The sequence below is a fragment of the Neomonachus schauinslandi genome, chromosome 7, assembly GCF_002201575.2.
Source record: "Neomonachus schauinslandi chromosome 7, ASM220157v2, whole genome shotgun sequence".
Lineage (NCBI taxonomy): Eukaryota > Metazoa > Chordata > Mammalia > Carnivora > Phocidae > Neomonachus > Neomonachus schauinslandi.
The window spans coordinates 38,563,337-38,578,679 of record NC_058409.1 but is presented as its reverse complement, the minus strand read 5'-3'; the positions used below and the strand labels follow the sequence as shown (position 1 = coordinate 38,578,679).

At 37.3% G+C, this 15,343-nt stretch overlaps 1 protein-coding gene across 3 annotated transcripts in view; it reads right to left on the bottom strand.

Annotated features, from left to right (window-relative positions):
• The window catches only part of DDX4 (DEAD-box helicase 4), a 69,529-nt gene extending 62,139 nt beyond the window's left edge, over positions 1–7,390 (bottom strand). For all 3 annotated transcript variants that reach the window (XM_021701864.1, XM_021701866.1, XM_021701865.1), the window contains exon 1: positions 7,319–7,390. In XM_021701864.1, coding sequence (XP_021557539.1) covers positions 7,319–7,390 — 72 coding nt within the window. The remainder of the gene's footprint in view (positions 1–7,318) is intronic.
• Positions 7,391–15,343: the final 7,953 nt, after the last annotated feature.

The following is a 15,343-nucleotide window of genomic DNA, read 5'->3' as shown; positions in this document are numbered from 1 at the left end:
GTCACCAACTCAAGGCCTCAAGGTCCTGGGATCAAGTCCTGCATTGGGCTCCCCACTTGAAAGGGAGTCTGCTTCTCCCTCTCCTGCTCCCCCCCCAACACTTGTCCTCGCGTGCATGCACTCTGTCCCGAATAAATAAAATCTTTTTTAAAGAAACTTCCATTGTGTTTATATAAAGGGAAACAAATTAATGTGTTCATGGTTTTTAAAAAGGAGTTCATTCTAAAATAAAGAAAACATCACTGATGCACTAAAAACAATATACCTATATATATACACATTCCAAGTACAGTATAAAAACAAAGAAGTGGTTCATGTCAGTTACAGAATATTCATAGTTAATTTTAATCAAACTTGTCATAGCAACAGTTGAAGACTGTTGCTGATGCTCTCAAATACTGGCTGTCCCATTTTCCCTTAGTCTCCAAAAAATGTATTTGCTATTATTGCGTATGTATTACATTTGCAGTGGCATATTTGCATTTCTGTGAGGCTCAGAAAATTCAACTTTTGTTATTAAATCAACAGCTAAATGTCAAATTAATCTGGGAATCTTTCAACATTTTTCAGTGTATCTCTGTGTTAACAACAACTTGAATAACTTTTTTTTCTCACTTGGAACTCCTAGGATGCCCTTATCATCATTAACTGACTTCTTAATTTCCCCTCACATAAGCTTCCTCTACTTAGGACAAAACTTACAGAACAGAACTCCCAAATTCTTGCACATGAAAAGCAGAATTCAGTAATTTAAAAATGACAGGTGACCTCAAACTTACAGATGATATCTTAATTAAATGACAACATTAGAAGTCACAACGTTCCTTCAAATGAGTTCCTTTAAATAAACCAAAAGCTAGAGGTAGTGCACTAGTCATACTTATTTTCTAAAATTTCTTTCACAAAACACTAAATGACCTGAAAAACTACTTCTGTAAAGCTCAAGAGTCATCCAAGTATTTTCTGAGTTATTCAGAACAGAAAGGCAATACACCATCATTGAAATGCCTTGGGCTTTTGGTAATTACTACAGTAAAAAGTTCCAATTTATGATTACCATAGACATTGAAACAAATATCCTGTGAGATAATTAGGTTTTTAAGAACCTGACTGTGATGAACTAGAAAGTCAGAATACAAGACATAGCATGTTTAAAAATTTTTTTAAATAAACCATTAAGAAGAGTGATCCAGTTTTCCTTCTTTAAAGTGAAATTCTGAAGACTTTTTTTTTCTTTTCTAGTGGCCAAAGTATTATTGGATGAAGAGAATCCAAAAAAGGGCTGGTTTAAGTGTTATAAAGCTAATAAGGGTAACGAGGCACTTTAGCATTCAAGAACTTAAAAACTATTAGTATTAATCTTCAAGCTGTGGAATTTAAAATCCCACATACACAGAATTTAAAAATTTCAAGGCAAATTTTGAAATAAAACATCATAAAAAAAACCTTAACCTTTTTCATTACCTTAAAAATAAATTAACTTCATATTCCCCTTAGCTACTGTACCATTTCTCTGCCCCTCTTAAAGCAAAATGTCAACAGTTGCTGCCTCCACTTTCTTATACATTTTTTGTTTAAGCCACTCAAGTCAGGAGTACCCACGGTAAATCCCTTTAAGTCTGTTTTACACCATGCAATTTTACCCAATCTCAAAGCTTTAAATCCCATTAATACGCAGATAATTACCAAATTTATATCTATAGCCCTGATCCCTCTTCTAGGCAACAAATTCATATAACCTACTGACTGGTATCTTTACTTATGCTTTCATAGGCAACCCAAATTGAACACAACAAACACAACATTCTTTGTTTTGACCCCTCCAAAGCTTGTACATCTGTTGGCTAACTGAACAAAATATAAATAAATAAATAAATAAATACATACATACAAATAAAATGTTGGGGCATAAAAAAAGAGAAAAAGCTTGTACATCTTTCACAGATCCTCCATTTCGGCAAAGGGCACCATCATCCATCTAGTTGCTTAAATTTAAAAAACCTATGGTACAGCATAGGGAATATACTCAATGGTATTGTAATGCTATTACATGGTTACAGATGGTAGCTACACTAATGAGCACACCATAACATACAGACTTGTTAAATCACTACTGTACACCTGAAACTAATGTAACACTGTGTTTCAACTATACTTCCTTAAAATAAATAGAATTTAAAAACTTAGCCATCGGGTGCCTGGGTGGCTCAGTTGGTTAAGCGACTGCCTTCGGCTCAGGTCATGATCCTGGAGTCCCAGGATCGAGTCCCGCATCGGGCTCCCTGCTCGGCAGGGAGCCCGCTTCTCTCTCTGAACCTCCCTCCTCTCATGCTCTCTATCTCTTTCTCTCTCTCAAAAAAAACAACTTAGCCATCATCCTTGATTACTCTCTTTCACTCCCCATATCCGGTCAAGCCAGTCCTATTAACTCTTAAGTCCACAATTACTTTCAGTCTCCTCTCCCTCTCCTCTTCCCTTTCCCTCTCTGAGTTCATTTTCTACCACTGTTGTCTTATCTCAGTGTACTTTAGCCATACTATCTATAGTGGGCTGAAATATGGCCACCCAAAGACATTAAGTACTAAACCCTGAAACTTGTAAATGTTACCTTATTTGGAAAAAGAGTTGTTGCAAATATACTTAAATTTAGGATTCTGAAATGAGGAGATTACTCTAGATCATCTGTGTAGGCTCTAAATGTCACCACAAGTGTCCTTATGAGAGGCAAAAAGAGTTGAGAGACACACAGGCAGCTATGGGAAGACAGAGTAGAGAGAGATGGAGCCACAAGCCAGAGAACGCCTATAGCTACCAGAATGCTGGAGGAGGCATATCTCCTAGAGCCTACAGAAGAAAGATAGCCCTGGTGACACCCAGATTTCTACCTTCTGGCCTTGGAAAACTAATACCTTGTTATGCACTTTATCTAACATGTTCACCACTATCCCCAACACCTAATAGGGCTCAATAAAAATTCATTGGATGATTCAGATAAGCCAAGTTAGAATTTTCAAAATGTTTTACACATAAGGGTTCTCATATGCAGCTGCAAAGAATCCATTTGCATTCTGGTGAACACATTTCTTTTGACCTTGTATGTACTCAGTATTTTCAATTCTGGAATATCACATTTTTTTTTTTTGTCTTTTGTGTTTTTAAGCCAATGAATACTTCCATCAACATGGTAAGGTTTTGTTTGATTTTTAACGTGGTAAGGCTTTGATCTCAAAAACTTGTCAGGTCTGCTATCCAAATGAACTTACAGATGAACAGTTTGTGAACCCTGAAGATGCCTCTTCCCTGTCCAATGCGGGGTCCAATGCAGACAGTTCCATGTTTTCTTTCCCCAGACCCTTCAAGTTCTTAGCAAATATCTCTTTCATCTTATACCCAGAATCCCCTGAAATGCATCAGAGTATTTTATCAATTTATACAGAATACCAAGATCTCATTTCCTATTCTAGGTTCCATGTCAAATAAAGCTGAGACAGGTTGTCCAAATAAACAGACCACACAGGTTATGTCAGATAGTGTGCTGCATAAAATTTTAAAAATTTAAATTTCAAACAAAGCATGTCTCCTTCTTTGGTCTGACACAGAAATTAAAGTCCCAAAATACAGACAATATTATCCTATATCCCTTCTTCTGATTGATCAGTCCTAGCTATGTCAGCCCTATATACAACCCCAGTTGAAGTCTGGTCTTTTTTCCCTTTCTTCAGCAATTGCTACATGAAAACATCTAAAATTACTGCAGCTACTTCAGCACTTCCAGAGCTGAAGAACTCCCAACTCCTGAGTCTCACGTATCACACACATATCCAAAGTTCAAGAGAGCTAGCATGTCACAGAAAGAGCAAAGAACCTCAAAATTTAGAGATAACTACCAAAGCCAGGAACAAATGTGACGGCTGCAAGAGCTCACAATCTAGGCCCTAATGTCTATATGTGAGAGCATTTTCCAAATAAAAGTTATTTCCCCAAACAAAAACATTTAACAATCAAAACTGATAGTGAAATCATCTACCCCATATTATGAGAGAAACCTAGAGCAAATGAGGACAGAGTATAGACAGAGAAAAACAGAAAACAAATGGCTCTCTAGTTTCACCTTCTCTCTGGAATGAGACAATCAATCAGTTGACTAGAATCCATTGGCTGTAAGCTATTGATCTTTTTCAAAAGGATTCAGTTTTCTCTATCTTCCAGACCTGCTCCACCAACATTTCTGCCATCTTTGCAATTTCTTTAGCCTTCTCCTCAGCCTTCTCCTACCTTTCTATCACTCTATTCTCAACTCCATTATTTAGATTTTAAAGAGGAGTCACAGATCTTTCCTCCAAGCTTGCCACCTGGACTTTTATTTGGATGACTATTTTGACTGACTTCCACAAGTTGCATGCATTTAGCAAGAAACAAGAATTTCTCTGCTTTCTAATAAGACACACAATATCCTCCCACATCTTGGTGGTAATTATAAGCAGAAACTGCTCACAATCTTCCTCAGGCTCTAGCATTTCAGCTTCCTTAGTTCTGCCAACTCAATGATGTCCAAGGGCCACATTTTTTCCTGCTACTTCAGAACCATACTGCAAATGTGAAGAGAGAAGCCCCAAACTTTATTTTCTTATCTAGACAATTATTATAAACTTTGCTACTGCTGCTTAATAAAATTATAATTGTGGGGGCACCTGAGTGGCTCAGTCAGTTAAGCACCTGATTCTTGATATCAGCTCAGGTCTTATCTCAGGGTCGTGAGTTCAAGCCCCACATTGAGCTCCACACTGGGCATGGAGCCTACTTAAAAAAAAAATTTTTAATTGTGGATGGACCAATTATCTCAAGCTAGGTTTGCTTTAATCCCAAGAGTATTTGCCTTCTGAAATGTGCCACCAAAAAGGCAGATAGATGAGACAGAAGCAATCACTGTGGAGACTTACTCCTATGGTCATCTAACAAGCAGTATTCATTACACAGCTAGTAAGCAAATCCAGTACGTTGTTATTCACCATACTTATCCACTCCAACACTCATCTCAAAAAGCTTACATGCAATGTGCCATTGCCTAACAACTGAGATGTATGGACTACATCATTACTAGATTATCAAATTTTTCTTAACCTCACATCTTTCACTGTTCCACACCCAGGTGGTACACCAACTTCAAAATCTGTATTTGGGAAGTTCCAACAGCTATCAGAACAGTGGCCTATTAGTTCAAAATTATATACCCATAAAAGCATGGGTAAATATTAAATCTCCAAAAAAAGATCCTGAAAAGTACTCAGAAAAGGTTGATCAGATATTGTCTGGTATCAATCCAAGACAGTTGCAGAGCCAAGACAAATTTTAAAAAACAAAAGCCCAGCTGTCTCTTAAAATAGAAATTCAGAACAGCCAATCAAAATGGCACCTTTAAGTGAAACTAGCCTGAATAAAAGACCTCAGATCTCTCCCACACATACATATCATATATTCATCCTCACTTTCTGCACTTTTTTTTATCAACCAAGGCAAACAACAAAGCCATTGATTGCACCATGTTCCTTCAAGTCAACTAGGCCAGATAACTAATTGCACAACCAGCACCAGGAATTAAGTTTGCAGACAATGCAAAAAAATTACAAATTGGCCCCACACAAACGTGTTAAGAATCATAAGGTAAAATTAGCATTAACATTCAACTTAGTATTCCTAATATTAAGAAACAAGGTAGGTTACTAAATAGCAAATATATTTCAAGAAAGGTAAACTGAAAGTTCTGACAGTCAACCATCCCCAATTTCAGACATCCTATGCAATAAACATGCACAACATGCTACAGTCTAGTGTAGTTTTGAAGAATACTTAATGAAGACAAAAATCTCAGACTAAGAAGAAATAAAAATTAGGTGACTGTTAAAGTTCAAGTGAAAAAGTCTGTATCTGTGAATTAAACTTTGTAATATAATAAACCTGAGAACCAGGGGTAAAAGGAACCATAAAATATTTTTTGACCGAGTACTTTCTTTCAAAATTGGAATTACTTGATCAAAAAATAAGCTGTAGATATTCATGACAACATTACAGTGAAAAGCTAACATCTTAAATTCCCACCAACAGAAAATCAATTATATTATGGTAGATCCATTCCATGAAATACTATGTGACCATAAGAAATTACTTCTACGAAATTAGTAATAATATGGAATAGTGCTGAAGAGTGAAAAAGCTGGAATCAAAAATACTATTATGTATATCACTGGGGGAAAAAAAGAAGAAAATTTACTAAAAATTTATAAGGGTGTTTGTGCTAATAAGACTGTTAAATGATTTTTCTCCTCTTTTCCCAATGTTGTAATAGAATTTTATGATAGGCAGAGGACTATAAAAAAAGTAACACACAAAAGATGCCATTTCTAAAGTAGTTCCAAATAAGGAAACATGATAAATTCAGATTATCATCTTCGGTATTTTGAAATAAACTTTACATACCGACCAAATCCAGTTAAGACAAATATAGGATTATGTATTTCATATGTTTGTGTGATGTAATAACTTCCACAAAGACATCACTTGAATTTATTTCAAAATAAATGTTCGTGTTTGTCAAAACTGATCAACAAAATGCATAAATGCAAACTAGAAATTCTAAAAGAAAGAAAAGAAAATCAACTTTTGGAGACATTTTCAAGTAGATTACACTTATGCAAAAAACAATCCCTTAAAATATTTTAACTTCTAAATAAATATATATATTAACTTCTAAAATGGAATTTTTAAAGTCAAGTTTCAAGTCAGAACTGAAAGCCAAAAACCTACTCCAAGGCCTCTTCTTGTAAATTACAATGTAACTCTCCAAAAGCCACTAAGGAAAAAGACCGGAAGATTTGTACATTTGAAAAGCAAGGTGCTGATACCATCTCAATCAGCCTAACAGACTCATCTTGAAAGAAGATGTATGAAACCAATTTTCAAAATTCAAAGTATCACCCAACACCAAATTGTATTTTTCAATTTTCAATACAAGTGTCTCTCAGACATATTCAACCACATTTGTACCAGCCTGCTTCCACCCACAGTAAGTCCTAAATCACCAACATTTAAATTGTTAGTAATATGACATTTATTTTAGTTAATTATCAAATTACCTATTTTATTTTGTCTGAGGCTTAGAGTGCCTCTTCCTCATTGTCCCTAAGATAGTTAATAACTATCGGATGAAGATAAGCACAGCATACTGAAACAGGCTGTAATTTATAACATTCCCACCACAGTGATTTTTCAACTTCAATAAAATCTGTAGCATTTAATAACCACAAACTTTCACTGTTACTACCTTCTCGAATACAGGAACATAGGAAGACATATGAGGTTTGATTATTTCTGCTTCCCAATCTTCATCTCCCATGGTGGCTTCCAGTTCTATTTTTATCTTAAAAAGACAAACAAACAAAACAACAACACACACACACATTTGGCCTATTAGATCAGAATCATATATCTAAAAGCATAAATTATCATAATTTCACATACACCTCCTGAAACTACTGAACTAGCTGCTGATCTTCCCCAAAAGTGTTTCCAAAAAGAGGGAAGTTTTGTTTCTTACCTTATACCCATCTTTTTTACCTTTAAAAATGAGTTGAACAACTTAATCATCCTAGTAATCATCATGTCCTTACTGATGCTTAGGGTTTTCCCTAAAACCTGTTCATTGAATTTACCCTCGTCTTCCAAGCGTCCCCAGACAGCTTACTGGATATTAAGGGCAAGGGAAAATTTTCAACTACTACTCAGTTTCTCTCTTCACACATCTTTGTAAAGACGTTTGGTTATCTTTGATAGTTTAAGGGAAGAGAGGGAGCTGGGGCCAAGGCCTTTAAGTTTAGTGGGGTAGGAGACATGGATTAGATGGCCCAAATCCTTCCAACAATGGACAACCAGTTACTCCAAGGAGCGTGCATACACAGAAAATATCAGGGCCATTCTTGTTCAGAGAAAAAGCTGCACAGGGGCTGGGCAAAAAAAAAGCTCCTTTGCCTCCTCTGTAGGCCTTGAGTCCTTCGGGCGCCCACCGGACTTTAAGACCTACACAGGCAGGATAAGGAAAAGCCCCATAGGACGGCCCCAAGCCCCACCTGCCCCATCTATTCTTTGTCTAGCCCAAACTACCGCCACCGGGAAGCCCGAAAGGGCAGGTCGAGGCCCGCGCAAGAAAGAGAAACGCCAGGCAACTCACCTCTCCGCTGCTTGCTCTCCCGGGTCCTCGCAGGCGCCGACGCCGCTTAAACGGCTGCACGTGCAGGACGCAGTCGACTGCGTCAGGTGCGCAGCTTCAGCAACAAATGGCACCAGGCGACGGGCGCCACCAGCCAATCAGCGCTCAGGCAGCCGGCGTCGCCCCGCCCCAACAACGCCGCGCGTTCCCTACTTGCTCGCATTTGAGGTCGCTGTGGTGAGACCCACTGTCTTGTTCCCATAGTGGCCCGTTGGGCCTGTGGGTACAAGGCTGGCCATGAGCCACTTCTCTCTAGATTCTTGGGTGGGATCTTCAATCTGGAGATGCCCTAGATACTCTCTGCGCAAGTATTGCAAGCCAAACATGTCCACCTCCCTTTTTCTAACACCAAAAATAAAAGGGAAGATGGGTAATGCCCTCCCTTCAACCTGTTGAGCTTTCTCTTTCCTTTTTCCTACTGCAGTCCCTGGCAGTTGGCCCCTCTGGTTCTTCGTTTCCGAGGCGCTTACTTCACATCTGGAGATTTTTGCTGCTTCAACATATAGTTTAGGCCCATGGAGCTGGCAGATTTCCTTTTCCTCCCAGTGACGGCTGGGATGAGGTTCTGTCTCGCTGTTGTAAAGAAAGCCTGTCGTGTAGAGTCAAGGGTCCACGTCTTTGGGAAAGAGATGCCCTCTGATGCAGAAGGAATACGAAAATTGTGCTAGAGTAGGTCGTTCATCAAGGCTTGAAATTGTGGTCCGCAGGTTTATACCCCTAGGGATACTAGCCAAACCTAAGAGTGACCAAGGGTCATTTCCATGCTTAATGCTCTCACCAAGCAGATATTCTAGTTTTGCCTCACAAAAAATAAATTTCTCAGTATTTCCCCATTCTACCAAAAAGCCTAACAAAGGGATGCTTTGAATGTATAGGTTCCATTTTTTACTTTCATCATTTTCTGTTCTCTAAATCTTTGAAGGAATACCTGAATATTTCATTCAGTAATATAAATCCCAACATAAGCTGACACTCAGACATAGAGGATGACACACTTTTTGGGTTCAGCTTCACAGTTTTCATCTTTAGAACCACCATTATTGTTTGTCTTTTCCACCAAGAATATGTCAATATTTATCTAGTTAGCACTATTTTCAAGGTGGATTGTTTTTAAAAGATTATATTTAACAAAGATAAACCCAGATTATATTTTAACATAACTGTCATTTTTAATAATTCCTCTTTTTAAACCAAATTTTCACATCCTACCCTTGAGGAGGCTAGTACCTTAAATCACTACGTGTGTATGGGAGAGCCACCAATACTCCCATTGCTCTGAATCTGTAAAAAGGGGCCCTCTAACATATTTTAACTCACTTTGAATTGAATGTGTTCTTTCAAAATTTTTTATGTCATGGGAAAATATTACGCAAAAAGAGTAAGATATGAAATTGCGTTGACAGAATAACCAAGTAGATTCTTTTTAGGTACAGAAAACTTGGGAGATATTTTCTAAAATGAACTTTTTTTCAGAATTGAGCTAAAGATAATAACTTTCTCTAATTTGAGTATAGTTGACACACACTGTTATATCAGTTTCAGATACACAACATAGTGATTCAACACGTTTATGTATTATGCTATGTTCACCCCAAGTGTAGCTAGCATCTGTCACCATACATCACTATATTCGTTATGCTGTGCCTTTTATTCCTGTGACTATTCATTCCATAGCTGGAAACCTGTATCTCCCATTCCCCTTCACCCATTTTGCTCATCCCCCCAACTCCTTCCTTTCTGGCAACCATCAGTTTGTTCTCTGTACTTATAGGTCTGATTCTGCTTTTTATTGTCTTTTTTTCCCTTATAGACTCTACATATGAGTGAAATCATATGATATTTGTCTTTCTCAATCTGACTTATTTCACTCACCATTATACTCTCTAGGCCCATCCATGTTGTCTCAAACGCCAGTCTCATCCTTTTTCATGGCTGCGTAATATTCCATTGTGTATACATACATAACTTCCTTATCCATTTGTCTATCAATAGACACTTAGGTTTTTTCCATATCTTGACTATTGTAAATAATGCTGCAATAAACAAAGTTGCATATATCTTTATAAATTAGTGTTTTCATTTTCTTTGGGTTAAAGAAAACACTTAGCAAATATTTTCTGCTATTCAGTCTTAGAACAAACAGATTGTTATTGCTTTCAGGTATTGCAATTAAGCAGTTCTTTATGAAACATTCTATATAATTTTGGGGAGCTATCCCTGGTTAATATAAAGTAAATTCTAATGAGAACTTAAGTTCAATATTAAGGAAAGGATAAATAAGGGATGAAAATAATACAATTCAAAAATTGAATATAAACAGTGAAAAAAGACAAACACAGTTAAGTAAATACTTGCTCCATGATGTGTGTGCCAAGAAAGTAAAGCCAGTATGGGTATCTCCCGTGTTTAGAAAGCTCACATTCTGCCACTTTGCTTCTGTGAAAGACCTACATTTGGGCCTGTTTTCACAAACCAAAAATCCAAAGAGGATTTCTGCTTTTACGAAAAAGCAAAAGCAAAAATAGCATTCAGTGTTTTTTCTGCAGTGATGCCTTATGGAGGCAGCGAGTGGCACCAAGCTCCCTCCCCAAGAACTAAGCATCTCAGCATCATACCACTGTTGCTTTGGACTGTGTTTGTGAGCATCTTTGATTTAACTCAATTTATTTTGCGCATCCATTAGCAAGATGTGTCCTAAGGTATAAGAAAAGTATAAGAGAGGTCATTTTTTGGTCTGAGAAGTGTCAAAATTTTTTCATAGAAATTCATGGTAATTGCTTCTTTACTTTATACTATTGTGACCTGCGAAAGGTTTCATAAGAACACTCTTATAGTGTTCAGATATAGTGGGGGACAGCCGTATGTTCTATTTTCTGTGTTCCTTCTGACAGATCTGAAATTAGTGACAGTACTAAATTGCAACATAGGGAAAATGCAGGAATTCATTTAGTTATTCATTTATTTATTGAATAGGCTTTAAATGAACACCTAATATATGCCAGGTACTATGCTAAGTGCTACAAGTAAAATTAGCCAATTTCTCAAGAAACAGTCTAGGAAAAAGAACGGCAGTGGCTAATGGAATATAAAACTCTAAGATTTCTGTCTCAGAAGATTCACTGGAAAGCTTATATACAGTTTATCCAAATTCTGTACATCCCATGTAATAAGATTTTCTCAAAGATTTTTACCGTTTAGAATCAAAGTGTGCAGTTAATATCCTTTACACTTTAGAAAGAAGCATTAAATTCTCCAAAGAGAACTGACATTTTAGACTTATGTTTTCAGTATTATTTCCACATTATTCAAATGATTTTTTAATTGATGTAAACTGTGCCTAGTATCATATCAAGACTGTTAAATTTTTCTTTTAATCTACCAGTAGGCCAAAAATGGGTCACCTCAAATGGGGGAAAATAGATATTCACTCCTAGGTACTGAAAATATCTGAGAAATCTCTTACTATGCACATAACCACACAAAAGAATTTTTTTAAATAAATATTACAGAGACGCCTGAGTGGCTCAGTTGGTTAGGCGTTATGATCCCAGAGTCCTGGGATCAAGCCCTGTAGCAGGCTCCTTGAGCCTCCCCTCTGGGCAAGGAGCCTGCTTCTCCCTCTCTCTCTGATGCTCCCTCTGCTTATGCTCGCGCTCTCTCTCTCAAATAAATAAAATCTTTTATAAATAAATAAATAAATAAATAAAACAGGTTGGAGCCCTGTAAATCAACACAAAATGGAGGAGGGGGTAGGTTTATAGCACCGCTAAGATACTATGGTGCTAGTAACACATCTAAAGAAGAAAGTCATCAAAGAGGGGTTTTCAGCATACTAAGCAGGATTCAGAGACGAAACTCTTTATTTTTCCGATAATAATTAAGGCAATATTTACCAAAGTGGGGAACACATACCACTGATTTTAGGCAATTTATGGACAATTTTCATTTTAATAGTTATTTGAGTATTATAATTAATATTAATTTTAATGTTTTAAAAAACTAACAATCATAGCAAACCTGGGATTTCAGAAATATAATTGCTTAGAATGAAGCTAAATAGTTAAGTTTTTAAAAAGTGTGTTCAATTAAAGAAAAAGTATATATTAATGGTATGCAGGAATGACAAAAATCATGAAGGTGGTATTCAAATGACTAACATTTGGAAAACACTGGTGCAAATGGAAAGACTTTGGATATGGGGATTGGTCACTAGACAGGTTTTCTCTATTATGAGGTAATGATATTTCATCAGCACATGTTCTGATTCTATGCTCACTTAGCAACTTCTTAATTAATAATTCAACTTCCCCGAAATATTTTGATACTAAGAAAGGAGGTGCAGTGGATAAGACATGTAAGCCTTACTTGCTCCCCATTATGAATGAATACATTGAGAGCCTAGTTTAGATATCAGTCTTGTTTAAATAGTGTTCCTGAAAGATCCTGATTATAATCAACCAGACCTTCTAGAGGACATAATATATTCAGTAGTCCCTAAGTACTTTTACAAGTGTAAAATGAGAGCTAGAAGTAAGTGAAGGATACAAGTCAAATACTGTGTCAGGGTACATTGAACAATCCTTCCTAAGACTAAGGGGTCTTCTTGGCCCTTCACTGTCAAATGGTGTTTCATCAGTGAATTATGTATGGAGTACATATGGAGTATGGTAAACAGTCACGAGGAAAACACAGTATACCAAAGTCTAGCCCTTTCCATTCCCACTAGATGTTAGCTATACCTAACCAAAAAAAAAAAAAAAAAAAAGCTGACTTTTCTGTGTCCCAAATGGCAAGGCAATGTGATTTGTGAAAGTCATTACTGTCAATCTTCCTGGGTATAAAAGAGGGAAGTATTTCACCTCAAGAGAAGTAGTGACCAGGTCCTGTCAATGAACCTCAGCCAGGGATAAAGCTCTTTCTACCTATGTTTACTAAGACTAAAGAGTTGGAGCTTTCAAACAGGGAGGAAGAAATTACTAGCATTTCACTGAGAAGTCAGTATTCGTAATCTCTAGTTATCCATTTATTAACTATAGGAATTTGGGCAAGTTATTTAATCACTCTGTCTCTAAAATGGGGATAACCAGGGCCACCAGATAGAGTTATGAAGGTTAGGCCCTGAACAAAGGCACCAAGCTAAGAGGCAAGAAGGAGCTGAACTCAGCCTACACACCACCTACCAAGCTGTGTACCTGCAGAGCGGCATGTATCCACATCAGGTACCATGTTCTCATTCTTGCAAAGGTCAAATTCCCTCTATTTTACATAGTTAAAATGGTTTCTATTTTCCTGACCAATAAAGGGATTTTACTGAAAAATACTCTGAAATGGGTCAGAGATGGGCCTGCTGGGGGTGGGGCCGTCTGTGTGTTGGATGTACAGAACTTTCGGTCTATGAGACAAATTAAGTTATGAAAATTCAGTGACTTTTATTTAATGCTGATTTGCTATAAAGTATTCTATATTTATATGATTTCAGAGACTCTTATGTACTAAAGGACATACCGTTTTCGGTGTCCAACATCTAGTTCCAACCCCAGAGGGGGAGTAGATTTGCCTATTTATTGTTCTATAGGCCTAGGTGTCCAGAATCCTGTTTAAGATTTTAGGATGCCTTCAATATATACTTTTTGAAATAAAACTATTTCTTATTAAAAAAAATTCTAGATTTTTAAAATCTAGAATTGTAAAATTGTTATGTGGTGCTTAATAAAAAGACTTTATTCATTTACGAACTCACAAGGAGTTACCTATACTTGCTTTTTCCACTTCCCCATCTTTCAGTCCTGAACCCATTGCAATCTGGCTTTTGCCCCACTGCTTCATAGATATTGGCAAGGTCAATAGCATCACTGACCTCCTTGTTTCTAAAACCAACTGACAGTTTTCAATTCTTAACCTAACAGATTTTTTTTTTTAAGATTTTATTTATTTATTTGACAGAGAGAGACACAGCGAGAGAGGGAACACAAGCGGGGGGGGGTGGGTGGGAGAGGGAGAAGCAAGCTTCCCGCTTAGCAGGGAGCCCGACATGGGGCTCGATCCCAGGACCCTGGGATCATGACCTGAGCCAAAGGCAGACGCTTAACGACTGAACCACCCAGGCGCCCCACTAACAGATTTTTTATCAATCCTTGACACCGTTGACTACTTCTTCTTTACAAAAATATTCTCTATATAACTGGACAACCATATGGAAACAGATAAAAGAGGACCTGCTTTTCACACCATATAACAGGATAAGAAATTCAAATGTAAAAGCAATAAAACCTTGCAAATACTAGAAGAAAACAGTGAATTCCTCTATACTTGGAAAAACATTCTACCTACAATTCAAATCCAGAAGTAATAATTTTATACAGTGTGACTACATAAATATTAAAAATAAAACTTTGGGGGCACCTGGGTGGCTCAGTCGTTAAGCGTCTGCCTTCGGCTCAGGTCATGATCCCAGAGTCCTGGGATCGAGCCCCGCATCGGGCTCCCTGCTCCGCGGGAAGCCTGCTTCTCCCTCTCCCATTCCCCCTGCTTGCGTTCCCTCTCTCGCTGTGTCTCTCTCTGTCAAATTAATTAATTAATTAATTAATTAAAAATAAATAAATAAAACTTTGCATGACAAAAAAATAAATAGCAAAGGCAAAACTGGGACGAATTATTTCCAACATAATCCAGAAAAAGGATTAATATCTATAATACAGAGAGAAGCTGGGGTGCCTGGGTGGCTCAGTCAGTTAAGAGTCTGCCCAGTATGGGGCTCCCTGCTCAGCAGGGAGTCTGCTTCTCCCTCTCCCTCTGCTGCTCCCCCTGCTTGTGCTCTCTCTCTCTCTGTCAAATAAATAAAATCTTTCAAAAACAACAACAACAAAATGGTTTAAAAAATAGAGAGATGCTTGATTTCAAGAACAATGAAAATTAAAACTAAACTAAAATATAATTTTTCACCTATTAAAATGGCAAATGTTTGATAATGTATCAGAGAGGCTGCAAGGTAACAGACACCCTTATGCATTGCTGTTGGTGAGGTACCATGGCCTAGTCCTGAGCGAAGGGAATTTGTCAGTATCTAGCAATATTACATGTGCA